The sequence below is a fragment of the Oncorhynchus gorbuscha genome, linkage group LG11 (assembly GCF_021184085.1).
Source record: "Oncorhynchus gorbuscha isolate QuinsamMale2020 ecotype Even-year linkage group LG11, OgorEven_v1.0, whole genome shotgun sequence".
Taxonomy (NCBI): domain Eukaryota; kingdom Metazoa; phylum Chordata; class Actinopteri; order Salmoniformes; family Salmonidae; genus Oncorhynchus; species Oncorhynchus gorbuscha.
Window position 1 is genome coordinate 41,640,430 of NC_060183.1, and position 23,985 is coordinate 41,664,414.

The following is a 23,985-nucleotide window of genomic DNA, read 5'->3' on the forward strand; positions in this document are numbered from 1 at the left end:
AGACTTCCAGCATCAACTTACCCACAATCCTCTGCCCGTCCTCTGTTCTGAGGCGGACGATTTGCATCTTGACATTAGTTCCGCTGACGGAGGCCAGGACCCCCTCCACCTTGGTCCACACGCTGAGCACAGAGCCACACAGCACATAGTACGTCCTGCAGCGCAGACCTACCTCACACTGCAGACCCACTGACGCCTTCTTACAGTTACCACGCCTGGAGGGAGGAGAAAGGGTTTATAAACACACGTTTCACCTCTTTCTTGACTAGTTCATACCACTATACTAGTAAAAGCTTAAAGCCGGATAGTGAACTTGATGACTCTGCCAAAACCACCACTACAACTCCAGTCATTGGAGAAACAGCACCTACCAGTATGCATGAGCGCAGATCTCAGCTGAAGACTTGTACTGGTCAATCCAGTGCTGTTTGGCATCATCTGAGAGCACCTTTTTACACTTCTTCTTAATGTCAGCATAGGCTTCCAGTTTAAGCTGTTTTCCCGTATTAGGTCTATAGACCAGGAACAGCCTCTTCTTACTGTTCACCTCCTGCACCAAGATGGCCGTCTTCTTGTTGTTCCTTATCTAGGAATCAGCCAAATACAGCAGTGTTACAACTAGAGTTTTTTTGTTTTACAATGTTCTTAGATACATTTTATGGCACAAAACAAATATACAAACGTAAGCAAGGTTTGAAATGATTATGCTTTCGTCAAATATTATATTAGTTTGGGCTTCTTGCGTCCAATTCGCAGCCTACAATTTGTATTTATTTTTTGTAATTCTTACTCTTTTTTCTCTCCAATTTCGTGATTACGATCTTGTCTCGTTGCTGCAATGCCCCAACATGCTCGAGAAAGGCGAAGGTCGAGTCATGCGTCCTTCAAAACATGACCCGCCAAGCTGCGCTTCTTAACACCCGCTTGCTTAACCCAGAAGCAAGCTGCACCAATGTGTCGGAGGAAACACCATTCACCTGACGACCGATGTCAGCCTGCAGGCACTCGGCACGCCACAAAGAGTTGCTAGAGCACAATGAGCCAAGTAAAGCGCGCCGCACGCCCCCCCCCCTGGCCAAACCCTTGCCTAACCCGGGCGACGCTGGGCCAATTGTGCGCCGCCCTATGGGACTCGCAGTCACAGTCGGTTGTGTGGGATTGGACCCTAGTCTGTATTGCCGCCGCAACACTGCGATGCAGTGCTTTAGACTGCTGAGGCACTCAGGAAGCCCTACAAATTTCAAATTACGTTCCGGCCACCTGACCAGCAGTTCAAGAAAAAAATAAATCTTCCCGTGGCTGAATCTAGTTGATGATCCCCGATGTATGTAAAGTTTGCCAAACTCAGTTGAGAAGACATGAAATTTTTGTTGGTCTTTTGGTACCTGTACATAGAAGCCATCATCTGGTCCACTCTGCTCGGCCCAGGCATGGGTAGCATCCTCCCAGGACATGCCTCTCTCCACACTCACCTGAAAGACATTAGAGACAGTATTTACAACATGGAAAATGGCTACCAGTCCATTGGTGATATAAGATAAGAATTCCAGGTTAAACCAGTTTCTGTTGTCGCCTAGTGGGAAAAACAACAGTCAGTCGTACCGTGTAGAGCTCTACATGTCCTGAGGTGGAGTAGCCTGGGGTCAGGAACTTCTTGGCTTCAATCTTCTTCACCTTCTCATCCCCAGAACCCAGGTCTACAAGACAAGATAAACACCATTCTAATCAGTTGTATAATACTGCAGGTGTCATTCCCAGTAGAGTCCCTCATTCCCAGTAGAGTCCCTCATTCCCAGTAGAGTCCCTCATTCCCAGTAGAGTCCCTCATTCATCTGATTTAACAGGAAAAAAAGGGGAAAAAAGTTCCTCTCCAGTCTTACCCAGGATGCCCATGTCGTAGCGTCCGTTCTTCTTGGCGTTCTGTATGACAGCTGCCAGAGTGTCAGAGAAGTACTGGAACAGAGCGTTCTGCTCCTGCACTGCCATCCCTAGGATACGGTTCAGGAACTTCCCTATGTTGTTGTAGTCTGGGAAGGAGAGAGGAAAAGTGTTTATGTACAGCAAGAAGCATACAATCTTAGACTTCCTATTGTAATCTGACAAGGCTTAAAGTTCGAGCCAGTCTCACCTTTGTCCAGAGACAGAATCCCTGATCGGTCCTCCACATTGATCAGACCCACTCCGATCAACCCATGACGGATCTCTGCCAGAGAACAGGATGAAGACCAGATCACGTCAGATTGAAAGTAAGACCACAGCCACACACCAGAAAGGTTAAGTCAGTTTTTGGGCTGAGTCATTCAAGTGTGAATAGACACTATGAAAGAATCCCCAGTATCAAGCAGGAGAATGCAAATTCCCCTGGCCCAAAATAGGGATGGGCAATTCCACAATAACAGAATGATGCCGAGACTCAGCATCAAAGACTACCTTTAACAATTTCCACTGGAAAAACGTACAAAAAGAAATGCACTTTAAGTAGTGTTTTCACGATACGAACGTTTGACTATTGATATGATACCAGGCCAAGTATAACAATACAGAGTTGTATCGCGATTCCCCGGACGCTTGTTCTTATTTTTTCAACATTATGTGCATTTGCCACACAACACTCCTGTCAATGATAGTCACACAATACAACACATATTGAATTAACTTCACACGGTATAATAGAATACTGCAAAGAATCGCTGATTTGCTCATATTTGCAAAGGCCTACCTATGATTTGGCTGGAGGATTATACATAACGATCTGCATGTCATTGTGGCAATAAGGGGAAAACACTGCATGAGCCCTTCTTTACTCTTCAGTTGACAGACACTCAGTCTCCCTCTCTCACAAACACACTGCTCTCGCCCAAATGTCAAAAGTCACCAAAACAGAATTTAAGGCGCACCAGAAATACACAGAACAAAAACGCAACAATTTCATAGATTTATGTGAGTTCATTAGAACCTAAATCTATGGATTTCACATGACTGGGAATACAGATATGCATCTGTTGCTCACAGATACATACAAGTAGTGGCGTGGATCAGAAAAAAATCAGTCAGTATCTGGTGTGACCACCATCTGCCTCATGAAGCACGACATTTCCTTCGCATAGTTGATTAGGGTGTTGATTGTGGACTATGGAATGTTGTCCCACTCTTCAAAAGCTGTGCGAAGTTGCTGGATATTGGTGGAAACTGGAACACACTGTCGTAGACATTGATCCAGAGCATCCAAAACATGCTCAACTGATGACATATTTGGTGAGTATGCAGGCCACGGAAGAACTGGTAAATTTCCAGCTTCCACGAATTGTGTACAGATCCTTTGCAACATGGGGCCGTGCATTATGTGCCAACATGGTGATTGCAACAGCACGACAACGGGCCTCAGGATCTCGTCATGGTATCTCTGTGCAATAAAATTGCCATCAATAAAATGCAATTGTGTTCATTCATTGTAGCTTATGCCTTGCCCCATGGTGGCAGTGGGGCTCTCTGTTCACAACGTTGACGTCAGCAAACCACTCGCCCACACGACGCAGTACATGCAGTCTGCCATCTTCCCGGTATAGTTTAAACTGGGACACATCCTCAAAGAGCACAAACTGGAGAAGGTGAGAATTTTCTCTCTGAAGTCGGTTACGACGCCGAACTGCAGTCAGACGACGAGCACGCAGATGAGCTTCCCTGATTTGGTTTGACAGTTTTTGCATAAATTATTTTGGTTGTGCAAACTGACAGTTTCATCATCTGTCCGGGTGGCTGGTATCAGAAAATCCAGCATGTGAAGAAGCCAGATGTGAAGCTCCTGGGCTAGTGTGGTTACATGTGGTCTACAGTTGAGGCCGGTTGGACGCACTGCTAAATTCCCTAAAATGACGTTGGAGGCAGCTGATGATAGAGAAATTAGCATTAAATTATCTGGCAACAGCGCCGGTGGACATTCCTGCCAATTGTACGCTCCGTCAACTGGAGACCTCTGTAGCATTGCGTTGTGTGACAAAACCACACATTTTAGAGTGGCTTTTTATTGTCCCCAACACAGGTGCACCTGTGTAATGACCATACTGTTTAATCAGGTTCTTGGATGCATTATTTTGGTATAGGAAAAATCCTCACTAAACAAAATTGGGATCTTTTATTTCAGTTGATGGAAGAAAAAAAAAAAAAAAAAAACACTTTACATGGTGCGCTTATATTTTTGGTCAGTATAGTTTAGGCTTACATTAGGCCTATACTAATCCTACCTTTGAAACACATCTCATGACTAGCAGACCCTTCTCCTTTATTCAGGTGCAAATCAAATTTGCCTAGACCTACTGTCGAGTAAGCAGATTGTTTGCTAGCTAGCCAGCCAACATGACTGAATTGTCTATCAAACCAGTAATTAACGACCTGGGATTAGTTGAACTGCCCGCAATATAAAATGCAGGCAAAATCACGCAGGAAGAACAAAAAAAGGTAGGTGCGGTAATATGGGTCATATTTCTTCTACAGACATGCTTGTAACTTTACTATAAAGCTGCAAGCATGTCTGTCGCGAACCTGTGCTATATTTTTCCTCTCGGTCACTCAGGCTGCGTGACAGCAAACTTGCAAAGCATACTCAGACTGGCCTATGCGATTGGTTATACCAGGTGATGAAATTATACAAATGTATCAACTTAGATTGGTGCAGCATGCAGAGTGATCTATCACAGCGAAATTACAGTACCAGTCAAAAGTTAACACACCTACTCATTCAAGGGTTTTTCTACATTGTAGAATAATAAAGACATCAAAACTTTGAAATAAGACATGGAATACAGAAGCGCAAAGCAGAAGGGATGGCATATCGCTGCAAAATGCTGTGGTAGCCAAACTGGTTAAGTGTGCCTTGAATTCTAAATAAATTCACTGTCACCAGTATAGCACTTCCACAGCATCATACCTCCATGCTTCACGGTGGGAAACACACATGCGGAGATCATCCGTTCACCTTCTCTGGGTCTCACAATTTACACTGGTCTAATGTCCATTGGGGTGGCAGGGTAGCCTAGTGGTTAGAGCGTTGGACTAGTAACCGAAAGGTTGCAAGTTCGAATCCCCGAGCCGACCAGGTACAAATCTGGCGTTCTGCCCATGAACAGGCAGTTAACCCCCAGGCCGTCATTGAAAATAAGAATTTGTTCTTAACTGACTTGCCTAGTAAAATAAAGGTATAAAAAATTGTTTGTGTTTCTTAGCCCAAGCAAGTCTTCTTATTGGCATCCTTTAGTGGTTTCTTTGCAGCAAGTCGACCATGAAGGCCTGATTCACAATCTCCTCTGAACAGTTGATGTTGAGATGTGTCTGTTGAACTCTGTGAAACATTTATTTGGGCTGCAATCTGAGGTGCAGTTTACTCTAATGAACTTATCCTCTGCTGCAGAGGTAACTCTGGGTCTTTCTTTCTTGTGGCGGTCCTCATGAGAGCCAGTTTCATCATAGTGCTTGATGCTTTTTGCGACTGCACTTGAAGAAACTTTCAAAGTTCCGTATTGACGGACCTTCATGTCGGATAGTAATGATGGACTGTCATTTCTCTTTGCTTATTTGAGCTGTTCTTGCCACAATATGGACTTGGTCTTTTACCAAATAGGGGTATCTTCTGTATACCACCCCTACCTTGTCACAACACAAGTAATTGTCTCAAATGCATTAAGGAATTTTTTTGGACAAATTTAACAAGGCACACTTGTTAATTGAAATGCATTCAAGGTAACTACCACATGAAGCTGGTTGAGAGAATGCCAAGAGTGTGCAAAGCTGTCATCAAGGCCAAGGGTGGCTACTTTGAAGAAACTTAAGTATAAAATATAAAGTTCGTTGAACACTTCTTTTGTTACTACATGAATTCATGTGTTATTTCATAGTTCTGTTGTCTTCACTATTATTCTACAATGTAGAACAGAAAAAAACCTAGAATGAGTAGGTGTCCAAACGTTTGACTGGTACTGTATATTTTAAAGACTGATGGAGGAATAGATGCACAAGAAGTGCAGACAAGAAACAGGTGAGTGATGGATGATAGGGGATGTGGCTGGCTCATTACACAGGAGATGTGCATGAACTTAAAATACATTATTGGACTTGCGCATACAAGAGACTGGATGCTGTTGCTTAAAATGTATAAACAAAAAAATGGACTACATAAACCTTAATATAACCGGCGCTAGAGTCCAGGTTAGATCAGTAGGGCTGAAAAATGTGGTCGCATCATATGAAACGGTACTACGGTATTCTAACATATTGTTATCATAACGTTTTGGTACCGTGATATGTGGCATCTGTAGACAAAGGTCTCTCAATGCAATATTTTCCAGACTAGGTAGCTATTGTCCAATAAACATTCACGTGGGCGTGTTCTGGCAAATAAATGCATATAAAACAGTCAAGGATATTCGTATTGTAACAAAACTTGGTAAACATGTTGCAAACACTGTCAAGACTACATATGCAAGAACATTCATATCGACCAGAGTGGCGCTATAACGGGCACATGTTTATGTCTCGTGATCTGTTTGACTCAGAGAGATATAATTTGGCACACATGCTCAGGGATACGAGTCTAGCTAACCCATGCAATCTCAGACAACATTGGCCTGACTTTGACTAAAACTTGGGTGAATGACACATCTTGCCATAGAGATCCTTCAATTACAATTTTTTTCTTATTGTCCCAAGGCTGCATCATTAGTGAGGGACAGCATTTTTACTGTTTCCTTGTTCAACTTGACAATTATTGAGTTTTGTTTGGTAAACATTTTAAAGTTAACATCTGAGTCGTAGCATCATTCTGTTACCAAGGAATTGCCCGGACATAAATCCTATGACTGTATTACAAGATCTGTCCAGACACACCTTTGTAGAAATCCCCTTCGAAGTCCGAAGGAGGATTCACTAACGGAGAGTCCAGGTTGACAATAGACTTCATCACGATCTCCAGTGCATTTCTGCCATACTGTGGAGTGGAGCAGAAAGTTAGAAACTGAACCCTACACACACACAGCGTGTTCCTATGTGGTGTATCTACTTACTTTGTTGTCAAAGTTGAACCTGCTGAGATCTCTCGTCTCCGTTGCTCTTCTGTCTCCATGCGTGAGGGCACCCTGTGGAATACACAGATCACATGTAGCGTCAGCAGCCAAACTTCAAGAATTCAAAAAAGGGGGATAATAACCATATTTTCAACTGGTCAGCTCAATTGAACCACTGATAGGACAGGTTCTTACCAGGCTCTCCAGTCTCTTGGCCACAATGGAGGCAAACCTCTGTTCCCCAGCCAGTTCAGAAATGAGGAACACGTACTCTGGAGCTGTCACCTGGTTAGACCTGTGGGTCCTCCCTGAGAGAGAGGGAATGAGATGTCAGACAATGGTAGCATTGAGCAGAACACACATTTCATTAATTCTAAATACCTACGAGTCCCATAGTAACAGAGTGGAAACCCCCAGACATGCCCGGTAAATTAAGTAAAATAAGCAACATTATTGAGAGGCAAGTAAATCCCACAAGACTAGAGTGAAGAATTTTATTTCTATAGCATTTTTCACAAAAAAGTCTCAGTGCTTCAGATTGTATGCGAGTAATGAAACTACAGCAAGAGCAAGATTTCTCACCAAACTGCTGTATGGCTCTGTCTGCACTCCAGGGCAGCTCCAGGGTCATGTGGACCCTCCTCCTCTGGTTCTTCACCCGCCGGTCAGCCTGCAGGGAGATACCGGAGCTAGCCGCCTCCGAGATGATGGCTATGTTCTGGAGAGAACAAGGTTAGGAATGATTCTGTACCAATGGTTTGTGAACAATATATTCAACTGATGCTATACATTTGTGACTCAAACAAGGAGACTGCGCCACAACCTACATTTCTCAAGTCATTGTGCTTGTACCCCTCGCCTAAGACAGAATCATGGTGTATTACTTTTCCCTCCTCTCAGGTAGCCAAACATATAGAGAAGTTGGCTCTAGGCTCTACCTCTTATAGTAGTACGGCATCCCTGGAGCAAATTAGGGTTAAGTGCCTTGCCCAAGGGCACAGAGATTGTTCACCAGTAATTGAAAGGTCAATGGTTTAAAAAAAAAAGAGCAAACAGGATTTTTTTAAAACATTTAAAAAATCTGCCAATGTGCCCTTGAGCAAGGCACTTAACCCTAATTTGCTACACATTTCACTGCACCTACACGTTGTGACAATTAAACATTTGTTTCTCCGATTTCTCTCCCAGTCCTCCCTTACTTTCTCTCCATCCATGAACCTCTGTTTCTCTGTGAGGTTGAGGATCTCCACAGGAACATCCAATTCAGAGCGGGACTCGTAAGAGATGCTGCCGTCGTCGTTACTGACCACCCGACCTTTACGGCCCGTCATCTGGAATACAGCAGAGACAATGTGGGAACAAAACAAAAAAGGATAAAAAGAGACGTAAAGATAGTGAAAAAGGTCCAAATGTTGCTACCTACATTGTGGTTAGCGTTGTGAAGCATAAACAAAATAAAAATGGAACATGTTGACACACACCAAAAGCTGGGACTCCGATCTTGATATATTATTTGCCTGCCTGTGACCCGTTATTCATCACCAGCCCCAAGCGTAAACATTTCTATTTTACACAACGTTTACACCAAACATCTTACAAGGTAAGCTTCTATTTGGACTGTGTTGGAGCTAATGCCAGATGGGGCGTATCAAATTAATCCTTACTAGCCTGTTGCCAACGTCATCTGATGATGTAGGACTTAATGGCAACATCGAGTGACTATCTTTGTGCATCAAAAATATGACAGCGCCTGCTTACGCGCTGTAGGCATCTATTACACAGGGGATTGGCTACTATGGCACCTTGACAGTCTTGTAGCCAATGATAAACTTGCCAGGGATATTCCGTTGACCTGGGTGGGACAAAGCAAGGCCTAGAACCTTTTACGCGCAATGCAAACTATTGCTACCTGGCTCAGAGACGAGACGCACCCAGCACGCTACATTGTAAACAGATTTCATCTCTTTAGCATACTGGATTCACTTTAAGACTTTTTATAGCCAATTTACTATATACACATTTATTTTTTAGAAGTAGTCTGCTTTTTGTGCTTTGGATTTAGTTTACAAAGGCCCATGTAACAAGTCATTTCAATGTTAGACAACTACTTTGAATTATATATTTTTCATAGTAGTTTGTTTGCTGTTCTAAATTTAATCCTTGTAACTTGAGGGGCCACTTAACTCATGGCCATTTGTGGTTCGTACCTCTGCCTTAATCTCCAAAGTGTTTCTATTTGCATCATGCGTGTGCTTCACACGTATGCGAGTCGTTTGGGGTTTGTTTTTTTAGTTTAAAGTAGTCGTTTTGTAAATTTAGTCAACTGTAATTCTGTGTGTCTTACAACAATACGGCCCTTAAATTTTATTCACCACAGAGCAGAGGATGCAGAGGATTTGGATGACGACGTTTGGGAGCCACCCCTTCCCAGCGAGCACCCCTGCCGGTCAAGGTCTTCACCCCCCCACTGCCATGTCAATCACCCTGTCTGATGGTTCTACAGCCACTTTTCATAGACCTCTTGAAAAAGGAACTAGGGGCTTGTGGCACCATTCATCCTAACAGAATCGATTTCCCAAAGACCAAGGTAAACTACATGACAAAGACAGTGGAGAGGGGGACCATACGTTGGATCAAGACTAACAAACTGCTTTTTGTGAAATGGAAGGACACTAGGGAAGTAACCATGCTCACCTCACAGCATAAGGCATTCAATAACGACCATGTCTCAAGGAGGGTGAAAATTGCCAATGGGGCACGGGTGAGGACGAATGTCCCTATTCCTGTTTCTGTGAAGGACTACAATGCCAGCATGGGGGGTGTCAACCTATCTGATGTTCTGATAGAGGACCTGATAGTAGCCTTCAAGACCAGAAAGTGGGTTAAAACTTTATTTTTACCACAAGAGTATACAAAGCTGTCATGAAGGAAAAGGCAGGCTACTTGGAAGAATCTAAATCTAATTTTGATTTGTTTTAACACTTTTTTGGTGAATACATGATTACATGTGTGTTATTTCATAGTTGTCTTCACTATTATTCCACAATGCAGAAAATAGTACAAATAAAGAAACACTTGAATGAGTAAGTGTGTCCAAACTTTTGATTGGTACTGTCCATCTGTTGCTTTTATATTGTTCATTCAGTTCATTTGTATGTGGGACTAATACATTGGATATGCCTAGGCGAAACGTTCAGGCACTTGAGGAACTTTTTTTTCTCTTTCCTTCTTTACACACATGGATATCCCTTGTATGTCCCAGACACCACCACAATGTTTGAGGTTGGCGTTGTAGAAATTACACTGTTCATAGTGAACAATAACGTTTAGGCACATCCAGTGTGCAAAAACAGTGCAATTACCACATTTGGACACTTTGGAGAGGTTGAAAGGACACTAGAATGTACCCTGGATTCCCCATAACACCACCACGTTTGAATGAGGTTGATACGGTAGAGATTGTGTTTTTATACTAAACAAGTAGCATTTAGGGATTGCAAATGTGTAATAGCACTGAAATTATCTAATTTACAGACATATGCCACTTTGGAGAGGTATAGGGACACTTGGAAATGTCCCGTGACCACATCTGACTTACTAAAACATCTGCCCATTTCTAGTTTGGTTTATCAATCCCATTTTTTCCCCTGCCATTGTTCACATGTTGTGGAAGCCATCCGATATGTATCATTTACATTTAAGTCATTTAGCAGATGCTCTTATCCAGAGCGACTTACAAATTGGTGCATTCACCTTATGACATCTAATTCACATATAGCTTGTCAATGAAAGATGAAATATAAAGTTTGTGTGCTTCATCTTGTGTATTCTGAACTATAAGCCCTATCTATCTTCTGTTCATTTACTCAATCCCCCAGATGTCTTCCTTCCAAATACAACCATGTTTTTGCATGTCAGAATCATGTAATTACACAGGAATAGCAGTTAGTTTTGGGTATGTCAATTGAGGTGAAAATCTACATTTTGCCTTTACACCTAAGAGGTCAACCCGTTACCTCCGCCACATTGTCCGGTCCTCCCAGCTCGTCTATGAGTTCATCCAGAGTGTTGGGGGGTAGATCCTGAGCCAGCTTCTCCAGCTGGTCCAACAGATCTCTCTTCATCTGCTGAGCATCTTCCACAGCATCCTGACTGGTCATACAGCTGTCATCTGCCTCTACCTTGGCTGATGGAGGGATTAGAGGGAGAGAAGGTAAAAATAAAATAAAAATTCAAATATTTTTTTTACCAAGTGTTGAATATCTTCATCTGCTCATCCTGGACTGGTTATACAACCCTAACTCATGCTTTGGAAAATACATAGATGGCAAAAGGGGATTTGCACAGACGTTCGACACGACACTCACCTATGGCAGGTGAGTTGTTGCTACTAACTCACCTATGGCAGGTGTGCTGGAGGTCTTGACTATGGGGGTGGTAAAAGCAGGCCTGATGGAGCCCAGACCAGAGGCTAACAAGGCACTGTGGATAGAGTCTGGGTCAATGCTCTTCTTCTTTTTCTTCTTTTTATTCATCTTCTCCTTGCCTTTCTTTGCCTCTTTCCTCTTTCCAGACAGCCAGGGGTCTAAAAGAGGCAGAAAGTATAAGACAATGTTCGGTAGCAGTCAAACGTCTTCAATATCATCAATCTCCCTCACTCACCATCCTCCTCATCCTCGCTGGAATCATCCTTGAAGGGGTTGAAGTCATCATCATCTTCTCCTGAGCTGACCGACTTGAAGCTGTCGTCACTCTCCGCATCATCCTTATCAAACTCCTCCGATTCGCTGTCGTCAGAGCTGCTCCCTGACAGACCACCAGACTTTCTCTTCCGCTTCTCTGGTTTCTTTATCTCAGCACCTGCTGGGAGAGAGGGAACATTACAATTGGTAAACAGCCAAAACACTTAGTCTCCCACAATAAGGCCTTTTTAAAGATTCACTTCTCATCTGTGGAACAATAAGCCAGAACATTACATAACACCTAGGATGAGTCACAGGTTCACACAAAAACACTACTGGATAGGCGGGCCCCCCGAGTGGCGCAGCGGTCGATGGCACTGCGTCGCAGTGCTAGAGGCGTCACTACAGATCCGGGTTCGATCCTTGTGACAGCCGGGCGCATGCACACAGACTTCGGTCGCCAGCTGTACAGTGTTGTTTGACACATTGGTGCGGCTAGCTTCCGGGTTAAGCGAGCAGTGTGTCAAGAAGCAGTGAGGCTTGGTGGGGTCAAGTTTCGGTGGATGCATGGCTCTTGACCTTAGTCTTGTCCCGTACGGACTCGGGAGAGGCGAACTACCAATTGGATATCACAAAATTGGGGAGAAGGGAAAAAAAATATATACAAAAGAAAAATGTCAAAAGAACACCAGATAGGCAAGTAGAGATCTGCTGAAGTAACCAACTGAACAAAACTAAGATCAAACTCTTCGCTGTCCCATCAGACCCATCGCCTGCTAGGGATGGGCATCTTTCCCTTTCAAGACGATTCGATACGCATCTAGATAGATGGACTCCGATACATTTAGTTTGAAGTGATTCGGTTTGATTAGAGGAACGAAACTGATGCAATTCGGTGCTATACACTAACATTTGTTGCATAAAAACATAATTAAAATCTGCTGCTGATGGAGCTCATGAGCTGGGCCTCCGAGTTGGATTGGTCTGAGCAGACTTCTGTGAGAGTAAATTATGTACATGTCTATGGTAGAGGTCGACCGATTATGATTTTTCCACGTCGATACCTATTGGAGGACAAAAAAAAAAAGCCCATACCGATTAAAATATATATGTAATGAAGACAATTACAACAATACTGAATTAACACTTAACATGATACATAAATAAAACCATTTTGGTTTAAATAATGCAAAAACAGTGTTGGAGAAGTGTAAAAAAGTAAATGTAAAAAAGCTAACGTTTAAGTTCCTTGCTCAGAACATGAGAAAATATGAAAGCTGGTGGTTCCTTTTAACATGAGTCTTCAATATTCCCAGTTAAGAAGTTTTAGGTTGTAGTTATTATAGGACCATTTCGCTCTATACCATTTGTATTTCATATACTTTTGACTATTGGATGTTCTTACAGGCACTATCGTATTGCCAGCCTAATCTCGGGAGTTGATAGGCTTGAAGTTATAGAAAAAAAGCAATGCTTGAAGCACAGCGCTGTTAATACGCATGTATTGATTTTCAGAAAGGCATTGATGTTTATGGTTAGGTTTATTGGTGCAACGACAGAGCTTTTTTCACAAATGTGCTTGTTAAATCACCCGTTGGCGAAGTAGGCTGTAATTCGATGATAAATTAACAGGCACCGCATTGATTATATGCAACACAGAACAAGCTAGATAAACCACCATGTGTAGTTAACTAGTGATTATATTAAGATTGATTGTTTTTTATAAGATCAATTTAAATGCTAGCTAGCAACTTACCTTGGCTCCTTGCTGCACTCACGTAACAGGTGGTCAGCCTGCCACGCAGTCTCTTCATGGAGTGCAACGTAATCGGCGACAATTACCGATTGTTAGGAAAACTTGAAATCGGCCCTTCCGATTAAATCGGTCGACCTCTAGTGTATGTAGGCATCTGAGCTGAGCCATAAGGGAAACTGGACAGCTACCACCCCACACACACTATTGATCTGAAAACACTCCAAATTAGCTTATGTGGGTAGCAAAAGTGATTGATGTCCTCGTTATGAAATTATCAACTTTACCCTGTATATCTAAAAATGACCATATACAATGATAGTTTTTTGCTTGAAACATTCAAAACTATTGCAGATGAACTTAAACAATTGAAGTCTCATGTAAGCCCTGATCAGCATGTAACCCACCTACAGCCAGATGAGAGTTGACTTGGGCGGTAGCACCCCTTGACGATTTCCACATTTAGTTTTGTTGAACGGAATTTTAAACGGTTTACATTTGGATTTTGTCGTCACTGGCCTACACAGAATAACCCATAATGTCAAAGTGGAATCATGTTTTTGGAAATGTTTACTCATAAAAAAATGTTAAGCTGAAATGTCTTGAGTCAATAAGTATTCAACCCCTTTATTATGGCAAGCCTAAATAAGTTCAGGAGTAAAATTTGCTTCACAAGTCACACGGACTCAGTGTCTGCATTAATAGTGTTTAACAGGATTTTTGAATGACCTTCTCTGTACCCCACACAATTGTCTTTAAGGTCCCTTAGCCGAGCAGTGAATTCAAACAGATTCACCTTAAAGACCAGGGAGGTTTTCCAATGCCTCAGAAAAGAGCACCTATTGGTAGATAAAAAAAAAAAATTAAACATACATTGGATATCCAGATTTTTCAAGCAGTGGTGGGTGAATCATGTTATGGGTATGCTTGTAATCGCTAGGGACTGGGTAGCTTTTCCAGGATATTTTTTTTTAACGAAACGGAGCTAAGCACAGGCAAAATCGTAGAGGAAAACCTGGTTCAGTCTGCTTTCCACCGGACACTGGGCGATGATTTCACCTTCAGAAGGACAATAACCTAAAACAAATCTACACTGCCGTTGCTTACCAAGAAGACATTAAAAGTTCCTGAGTGGCCGAGATACAGTTGACTTAAATCTACAGCAAGACCTGAAAATGGTTGTCGAGCAAAGATCAACAACCAATTTGACGGAGCTTGAAGAATTTAAAAAATAACAAAGATGGGCAAATGCTGCACAATCCAGGTGAGTTATTGACTCAAGGGGGTGTGTATACTTACCTAAATAAGATATTTGTGCATTTCATTTAATACATCTGCAACAACAACAAAAAATCTAAAAATATGTTTTCACTTAGTCATTATGGGCTATTGTGAATAGATGGGTAAGAAGGCATTTTGAATTCAGGCTGTAACAAAATGTGGAATAACTTAAGGGGTATGAATACTTTTCTGAAGGCATGGTACAAAGTTTGTCAACCTGCGATTCGTAACCTTTGAATCGATTTTGGGTCCCGCGGACCAATGCAGTCATATCTTAAACATTTGAAACCAGGACCAATGAGTATCGAGTGAATCATTACAACCCTACTGCATTCCCTCCAGTACCTTTCCTCTTCTTGCCCTTTTGCTCTGCGGCGGCCTCGCTGGGCGATGGCGTCTTCTTGACCGACAGGTCGATGCCCAGCAGACTGAACAGCTTTTGTCTGTCTGGAGCAGGAAAGTGCTTCTCTATCAAGGACTGCAGAACACCTCTGGGAGCAGAGAGGGCAAACACCTTGTTAGTACTAGCATGCAGCTAGCTAGCATTACAGATGTACAATACTAGCCTCAATGTCACCAATAAGAAAAGTATCACAATAACAATCCACAATACATGTTAAATATAATGTCCTAATAGATTCCAAGTTGTTTCTCAGTATGTTCTCTTCATACAGGGTATCTGCAGGTTGCATGAAGTTTAACTTGGACTGCAATTTAATACAAATGTCAGCGTGCATCACACAGACGATAATATTCCCCATCAGAAACTAGCTGAGGAGCGGTCAACGCCGTTCTCCTATATTAGTCAGAGTTGAGTATTGATAACTGGTCGTGCGATTTGCTCGCAACATTGAGGAGCAATCAGTCGATACTTGTAAAATTGTAAAAAAAAAAAAAAACACTTATGTACCTCTCTGGCCTGTACAACTGCGCTCCTTCTGTGGGGTGATGACATTTTATTGAATACAACAGACTTTTCCGAATTTGTGTTGCTCAACTGGAGACGTTTCGGCCTTGACGTACTACGTAATCTGAGATTCAATTGACACAAGCGCATTCGTGCTGAGTGAGCATCACAAATGAGGAAACGGTCTATGGTAGTATTCGATAAAAGTTTATTTAAAAGTATGAATTTCAGCACTGCAGTTAAGCAAACAGTTACAGGTAAGCATTTCCAGAATAGACATTTGTGCAAGTATCGACTGATGTTGACTTGATGGTGCTGCTAGGAAATCATGCAACCAGTTATCAATAGCAGCTATAATGATACCACTGGAAAGAAATGCCTTTAAGTCAAACATACCCCAATTTTACTGTGTAAAACCGGGTTAACTCTCCATCTGGAGGACTAGGCCACTGGGTGTGCAGGCTTTCGAACCAGCACTGCTCAAACACAGTCATCTTAAGTTCTTGGTGACAGGGGGGCAGAATTGAGTAGCTTGGCTGAATAAGGTGCCCAGAGTAAACTGCCTGCTACTCTGTCTCAGATGCTAATATATGCATATTATTAGTAGTATTGGATAGAAAACACTGAAGTTTCTAAAACTGTTTGAATGATGTCTGTGAGTATAACAGAACTCATATGGCAGGCAAAAACTATAGTTTTTCAACTCTTTGCCATTCCAATATAGTGTAAATGGGGTCATTTTGCACTTCCTAAGGCTAGATGTCAACAGTCTTTAGAACTTTGTTTCAGGCTTCTACTGTGAGGTGGGGGCAAATGAGAGCTGATTGAGCCAGGTGTCTGGCAGAGTGCCACAGTCTCTGAGGCGAGGTCACGATAGAGTTAGCTCTCGTTCCACTGCTTTCTACAGACATAGGAATTCTCCGGTTGGAACACTATTGAACATTTATGATAAAAACATCCTAAAGATTGTATAGAGTTAGCTCTCGTTCCACTGCTTTCTACAGACATAGGAATTCTCCGGTTGGAACACTATTGAACATTTATGATAAAAACATCCTAAAGATTGATTCTATACTTGAAACTTGTAAAACGAACTACTGGCTGTAATAACTTTTTGAACTTTGTCCGACGTTCGGCTGGACCTGAACGCGCGTTTGGATTTGTTTACCAAACGCGTTAACAAAAGAAGCTATTTGGACATAAATGGACATTATCAAACATTTATTGTGGAACTGGGATTCCTGGGAGTGCATTCTGATGAAGATCAAAGGTAAGTGAATATTTATAAAAGCTATTTCTGACTAATGTCGACTACACAATATGGCAGATATCTTTTTGGCTGCTTTGTTGTCTGAACGCTGTACTCTGAATATTGCATGGTTTGCTTTTCCCGTAATTTAAATGTTTTATTTATTTATTTGACACAGCGGTTGCATTAAGGAGAAGTGTATCTATATTTCCATGTCTAATAATTATATTTTCATCGACATTTTTAATGAGTATTTCTAAAAAATGTGGCTCTGCAATATCACCGGATGTTTTTGGAACTAGTGAACGTAACGCGCCAATGTATACTGAGATTTCTTTATATAAATATGCACTTTATCGAACAAAACATATGTATTGTGTAACATGAAGTCATCTGATGAAGAACATCAAAGTTTAGGGATTAATTTTATCTCCATTTGTGCTTTTTGTGACTCCTCTCTTTGGCTGGAAAAATGGCTGAATTTCTCTGTGACCTAACATAATCATTTGTGGTGCTCTCGCTGTAACGCCTATTTGAAATCGGACACTGTGGTGGGATTAACAACAAGATGACCTTTAAAATGGTATATGATACATGCATGTTTGAGGAATTTTATTGTCATATCAATCCGTTAACGGGATTGCAGCCCTAAGAATTAAGGAGAAGTATCTCTAATTCCATGTATAACACTTGTAATTTCAGCAACATTTATGATGAGTATTTCTGTAAATTGATGTGGCTCTCCGCACAATCACTGCATGTTTTAGAACTACTGAATGTATCTCACCAATATAAAAATTTGATTTTGATATAAATATGCACTTTATCGAACAAAACATACATGTATTGTGTAACATGAAGTCCTATGAGTGTCATCTGATGAAGATCAAAGGTTAGTGATTAGTTTTCTCGGTTTGTGACTCCTCTCTTTGGCTGGAAAAATGGCTGTGTTTTTCTATGAGTTGGTGGTGACCTAACAATCATTTGTGGTGCTTTCGCTGTAAAGAGAGGTTAACATGGTCAAAGTCTACACACCCTGTATAGCTCTCCTGGCAGTATTATGCGATAAGATTATTACATTAGCTTACAACCAAAAAGTCTAATAAAATAATTCACTCTTTCAGTGAATCGGGTATCAAACAGCTACCTTTTTGAAGTATAGCTAAGTTAGAGGGCTTTAGACAGACCTTTACCAGCACAAAGTAAGACATGAAAGAAGTTAGCTATTTCATCTAACATGTTCAGGGAATGTATAATGGCACACACACACATTTGGATAGCTCACTATAATCTTGAAAGCACACCCCCAGTATTATTTTGCGTTTCTTTTTGTTTAACGGAAACACTGCAGTCCTCTCCATTCGCAAAAAAGGACTCCTAAAAGCCTTTATATCAGATGAATTCATTTAAGACATTAAGGACTAGCGGACTCCCTGCCTGGGTGAAAACTTACTTTGCGGTGGAAACAAAGTCGTTCAGCTCTCCTCCTCCTTCCTCCAGGGCCTCCAGTGTTCTGGCCTCTCCTGTCGACTGAAGACCAATCACGACACACTACAGAGAGAGACATAGGCCTCTAGTCACACAGTCTGGGTTCACAGAAAACCATACAGGAGAACACCAGTCACCTCCTCTCAAACCAACCACAATACACTAAAACCAATATGCATGTGGCAGTATTCCTAAACTTTTACTGCAATGACACAATCTCATCTTTTTATCTTCTGAAATATCCCACCCACCTTTCCGTTTTTGACCTCCTCCCTGGCAAGCTGCACCACCCTGCGGACCTTGGAGGCAATGCAGAGGTACTTGAAGAACCTCTGGTGGGCCGACCAGAACTGACCCCACATGGACTTCTTCATCCGCTGCTCTGCCTCCATCAGGTTAGCAGCCGCCTGGAACTTCTCCCGCGCAGCCACCCACTGAAAGACAGGACAGGGTTAAAACAGAGTTTGTTTCTGAAAAGATCCTAGGGAAAATGGTAAAGGTTAGGATTAGGTCAAGGCTCCTTACCAGGCGTACAGACTTGTTGTACATCTTGATGTAGTGGGTTGTCAAGGGAACCTCCTCAATCTTGAACGTGACACCTGTGAAACTCAGCTGCCTGGCAATGTACATCCCCCTCAGCTTCATATCCATGGCAACTATCTCCATGGCACCAACACCTCTGAGGAAAAGGGAATGCAAGGGAGGAAAAGGTTTATTTGGAATAGATATTTCTTCAAGTAGAAAGTATTTCGTGATACACTAGACACCATATCAGTAGAGATAGACAAGGGGAAGTATAACACGACTTCAGCAGGAGAAGTTTTTCTACAAAACAGATTTATCTGCATATTCATGTTTTGTATCAGTTTAAGGGTGGAAGACATTCTGCCTCTACAGACTCCACCTGCCAAGAGTCATAACTTCAAGATCCCTTGCTGCCTCCATTCTGTGGCCATTTTTAAACCACAAATACGCTGCACCACTATGACGAGTTACTAGTGTGTCCGTCTCCCTCACCTGCGCTCCACAGCCTGGATAAAGTTGCTGAACTCTCTGAAAGGTGTCCCCTCTCCCCAGATACCCAGCCGGTTCATGTAGGCCATGTTACGGGGCTCAGACGCACCTGAAAGAAACATATCAAATAATGATAAAATACCACACAATCAGATAGAGAACACTTCTGTTCATTTAGGTTATCATGTCTTGTACTATATTTCCCACCATCTTTTCCATATAGCGCACTTAGGAGCTACACGACAGATGATTCAGGTAGAATAATGACTCTGCTCATCATTTGAAGCATGAAAACGCCAGCAGACTCCTCTCTTGGTGGTTAGTATCTTACCAGTGGCACTAGCGTACACCACCCGTGCCTTGGGCAGTTTGTTCTGCAGCTCCAGGACTGCCAGTCCAGTCTTGGTGGGTTTGGATGACCCGATGGGACAGACATTTTTGGCTTTGTGACACTCGTCATATACAATCTAAAAGGGGCTTGGATTAAGGAAAGGTGTTATTGTCACTAAACAACGGACACTTCCATCTACCGGTTACAACAACTCCTACTAAGGGCAGTTACAGATTACAAACTCAGTATAAATGTGGACAAGTTGTATTAAGGGCAATTATGTTTTCTATGATTTGCTTTTACAGTAGTCATCTGTTGGTCAATGAAAGGATACGACTCCGTCAAAGTCCTCTCCACACCAGTGGAGCAGCTGTTTGAAGCGGGTCTTGTACTTCCCTCCAGACTGGCTCTCTCCAATCAGAGAGGAGTACGTAGCGAAGACCACCCCCTTCTTCACACTGCCATTGTGTTTGGAAGAGATCTTACCATACTTAAACTGGGACAGACAAAATAGAATGGGTTTTGAGTTAAGGCGTACAACTCCTTGACATGTATGGAAACACGTCATTTTGGAAGGCAGATATGAAAAGCATATCCAGTGTGAAGGATCCTCTTCAATTTATTAACATGTAAGAAAAAAGCATGGAGAAGTACATCTGCACACAGCGGGCAACCTCTTACCTTGTTTAGTGAATGGACCTGAATGTTCTTGGCTCCTATGTCTTTCAGATCCCTCTCCGCATCATACTTCAGGTCATTAGAAACACTGAACCTGTGAAGACGGAATAGCCTTTAAGAAATGGGTGTGTGTGAATGTGTGTGTAGTTTCATCTTGTTTCATTGATGGGATGTATCAGGTAACCCTAGTTACAGTTTTACCAGAGTGACCTCTTTCTACCGAGGAGGTAGTTCTCGTAGATGATCCCAGCGATGGTCCGGCCCTTGCCTACTCCGGCCCCGTCTCCTATCAGATAGGACGCTCGGTCGCCATTAGGGAGGAATGTCTCATGTTGCTATGGAGACAAGAAACATTTCAGTATGTGAATGCTCATCTACACTAGTACATAAAGCAGTGCCAAGCTGTAGTAAGGTCTTTATCTGGCCAAGTGAGCAGTGGCGTAAATGTGTAGGCTCTTTACCTGGGCAGCGTATGTGATGGCCTCCAGCTGCAGAGCAGACAGCCAGCCGCGGTCGACAGTCTCCTCTGGTATGGACATTCTGTACCAAACGTTTGGAGGCTTCACACTGGACAGGGAGCTGGTCTCCACCACTGGGTCTGGGTGACGCAGCCCGATCCTCACTGGAACCATCAATCAACAAATCAGCCAACTAACCAATCAAATCTTTGTTTTCCATTAAGCCCTCTGCACCCTCAAAGCAAACACTCAGTGTGAACCTCTGCATGGGCTCCACCCATCTTTCATCAGTCAATATTATTTGACTATGATAAGTATTAAGCCTCGTTCACACTTCAGGATTCAAAAGTGCAAAATCAGGTTTGTTTTTAAAAATCCATTTTGGAATACTGACTGTCCAAACAGCAAGTGACCACATCGGATGTGTGCTTGCTCAGACTGTAGTCATTTTTTGACCTGGCTATGCTAGTTGCCATGGCAATGGCAGGTTTGTGTGCAGAGGCGTAGGCTGATTAGTGGTGCTCGTGCTCCCTCAATCCATCAGAAGTTGTTGTATAGCAAGCTACGGTGACAATGATGGAAGTCTCCGATTTGCATTGAATCTTTGAAATCATAGTGGAAGAACACTTACAGCCTCAAAGGATAAACAAGATTATTTTCGGCTAGCCAGAGCAGTCACCTAAGCTAGCTAGACATTCAGTTTGCTAGCAGATTCACTAATTTGCTGGTAAACAATTAAGTTAATTAGCTACCACACTTGTCAAACACTCAGAGTAGCTACCAAACAACAAGATATGCCAAATAACCGACTAAAAATCACGAGGGGAAATTCAATTTGACCATTCAGACAAGTTCCATGGACAGGAATCAGATTTGTCTCCGATTTTAAACCACCTATGAAGGTGACTTGAAATATGGGATTCAATGCGATTTTTGGCTGTTCAGGTTACAGGAAAAATATCAGATTCAAAAACGGATATGTCCACCCCCCCAAAAAAAGTGGTTCGAGTCCCTTCAAACTGCCAGTGTGAACAAGGCTTAACATCTTCAGTAAACGTGAAAGGAAATGAAATAGTTGTGAGTACTCAGCCAGTAAAGCTTACATTTCATAGGCATGTACTCAGCGTATGTCTCAGCATGACCCAACTCTTCATCCTCCTCTTCCTCAGCCTCCTCCTCCATTCCTGGGAGTTTCTACACAAAGACATAATCACTTGTTACTAAGCTGTCTAAAGCATTTCACAGAAACTCAGCAGGCTATTAAATTAAATTCTCAGAAGGCTCTGTTGAATCCTAAAGAAAATAGTGATTATTAGGAAACCATTGTGTTGTTGCAGTGTATCGATAAGGGGGCTTCCACACCAAATTGGCTTGGAGATTTTTAATTTACCAAACTCCGGTGCTTTTTCCACCTTAGTTTGGACTGGTATGAACACTACCCGCGGTTGTGAGCAAACAAAACAGAGCACAGTGTTTCGCTCAAAAAGGGTGGTTTTGGTCCGATTCCATTAGTACCATGGTGCAGTTCTCTGCAGGTGAGAATGCAGTCCGAACCAAACACAGGAAAAGAACCAGAGGAGTATTATTGCTTGTTTGACTGCAAGCATTTGATGAAACGCACGCAATACCATAACTTGACATCTCTGAAACATTCTGTGAGTAGCAGGTTATTTATTAGCGCATCTGGGGGAGACGGGGGTTTATACCAGGGATGTGGCCACTGAATATAGCCTATTCGTATCGCAGTTATAGCAGCTATTGCGCTGTTTCCTCCCACATGTTGTTGGAAGACCAAAGCGAAAGTAATATGAAGTTTGGGGACGCGCAAGTCACACTTAATTGACAATCATAAACAGATTTAAAGCAAGCATTTTTCTCCAATAAACAAATTACTTGCATGAATGAACACATGGTTTTGTTAAGGCATTTTAGCTTGTCAGACATTTGGCAATGTGAAACCAACTCGAACAAATGAAAAAAATAAATAAATACAGTAACAAAAATCTAACTGATTCGAACTATAGCTCAGAACTGTGTGTGAAAACTCCTTGAGACGACTAGTGTGTCATTGAACAGGGAGAACAGATTTTACTAGGACTGCTACGCCGTTCGCCTTTTTGGTCAAGAGTCAGCGATTGGACGACACCACTCACTAGTGTAGGTGAGAAGCTCCGCACTTTCATGTCGTCGTTCACCCAGATCCGAGCGACATCTTTACTTGACACCTCCTTCTTTATCCCGTTGTTCAGTTCCACTGTGAGAAGAGATACAGAAAGAATACAGAAATCATTAGTGGAAGTAGAGACACGTCTAGTGACCACCTCCATTAGAAACAAAGACTTTCAGACATGTAGGCATGATTCACTTGAACAGCCCTTGCGCAAGGTCACTTCTAAAGACACCGGACTGCTTTCAGTTTCACACACTATAGAAGTCTAAACCAACCGCATACAACTGAAATCAAGTGGTTGAAAGTGCTTTGAAGATGTGAAAACTGGACTTGTTTATAACAACCCTTTTCAACGCTGTTACACGATAACACTAGAATCAGATGACACCTGATCTTGACCATACCTGGTTTATGGATCATCTTTGTCGAGACCAGTATAATTTCTGCGAGGATGAAAGCATTGAACACTCATTGAGCATGGACATGGTTGGTACACATTAATGATCCTGTGAGTGAAGTTAATCTGTACAGGGGAAGGGTTTTGAAATGGCTGTTATATCCTGATCAGCGCTTTCCAAACTTAAAGAGCAACAATTTGACAAAAAACTGATACGGATAGGAAAGAGGTGCACCCTGGGGCTCAAAATATCATGGCCTGAAAATGTATTCGACCAATGCGGTTGAACGTTCCGAGTGCCACTTCTCCCTCCATAGCAATTGCTAAGTAATAAAATTAACGCTTATGAGTAGTGCTGTTCGCATCTGATAGGATTTAAAACCACGAAAAATGTCCGGTGAAAGCAGATATGCAGTTAGCTGACACTAATATACAGTCTTGGACAGACATTACCCCGAATGATAATCAGTAAAAACAGCTGAAATTCACTGCTCCGTTTTGCTTTGTTTAAAGCCAGTCATTTCA

At 42.3% G+C, this 23,985-nt stretch overlaps 1 protein-coding gene across 5 annotated transcripts in view; it reads right to left on the minus strand.

The window, feature by feature from the left end:
• Window positions 1-23,985, minus strand: part of LOC124048654 (protein strawberry notch homolog 1-like) — a 30,788-nt gene that overhangs the window by 2,883 nt on the left and 3,920 nt on the right. For 2 of the 5 annotated variants that reach the window (XM_046369644.1, XM_046369645.1), the window contains exons 6-32: window positions 23,468-23,506; window positions 23,047-23,147; window positions 21,997-22,087; window positions 20,897-21,057; window positions 20,637-20,770; window positions 20,439-20,529; window positions 20,092-20,253; window positions 19,758-19,893; window positions 19,430-19,535; window positions 18,938-19,091; window positions 18,664-18,846; window positions 18,378-18,475; window positions 15,114-15,259; window positions 11,715-11,915; window positions 11,452-11,637; window positions 11,069-11,238; window positions 8,252-8,383; window positions 7,635-7,770; window positions 7,248-7,360; window positions 7,053-7,124; window positions 6,877-6,976; window positions 2,129-2,203; window positions 1,881-2,027; window positions 1,603-1,697; window positions 1,386-1,472; window positions 372-586; window positions 22-215 (exon numbers count right to left, since the gene is read on the minus strand). In XM_046369644.1, coding sequence (XP_046225600.1) covers window positions 22-215; window positions 372-586; window positions 1,386-1,472; window positions 1,603-1,697; window positions 1,881-2,027; window positions 2,129-2,203; window positions 6,877-6,976; window positions 7,053-7,124; window positions 7,248-7,360; window positions 7,635-7,770; window positions 8,252-8,383; window positions 11,069-11,238; window positions 11,452-11,637; window positions 11,715-11,915; window positions 15,114-15,259; window positions 18,378-18,475; window positions 18,664-18,846; window positions 18,938-19,091; window positions 19,430-19,535; window positions 19,758-19,893; window positions 20,092-20,253; window positions 20,439-20,529; window positions 20,637-20,770; window positions 20,897-21,057; window positions 21,997-22,087; window positions 23,047-23,147; window positions 23,468-23,506 — 3,525 coding nt within the window. The remainder of the gene's footprint in view (window positions 1-21; window positions 216-371; window positions 587-1,385; window positions 1,473-1,602; window positions 1,698-1,880; window positions 2,028-2,128; window positions 2,204-6,876; window positions 6,977-7,052; window positions 7,125-7,247; window positions 7,361-7,634; window positions 7,771-8,251; window positions 8,384-11,068; window positions 11,239-11,451; window positions 11,638-11,714; window positions 11,916-15,113; window positions 15,260-18,377; window positions 18,476-18,663; window positions 18,847-18,937; window positions 19,092-19,429; window positions 19,536-19,757; window positions 19,894-20,091; window positions 20,254-20,438; window positions 20,530-20,636; window positions 20,771-20,896; window positions 21,058-21,996; window positions 22,088-23,046; window positions 23,148-23,467; window positions 23,507-23,985) is intronic. The other 3 variants (XM_046369646.1, XM_046369648.1, XM_046369647.1) reach the window with 3 other exon arrangements.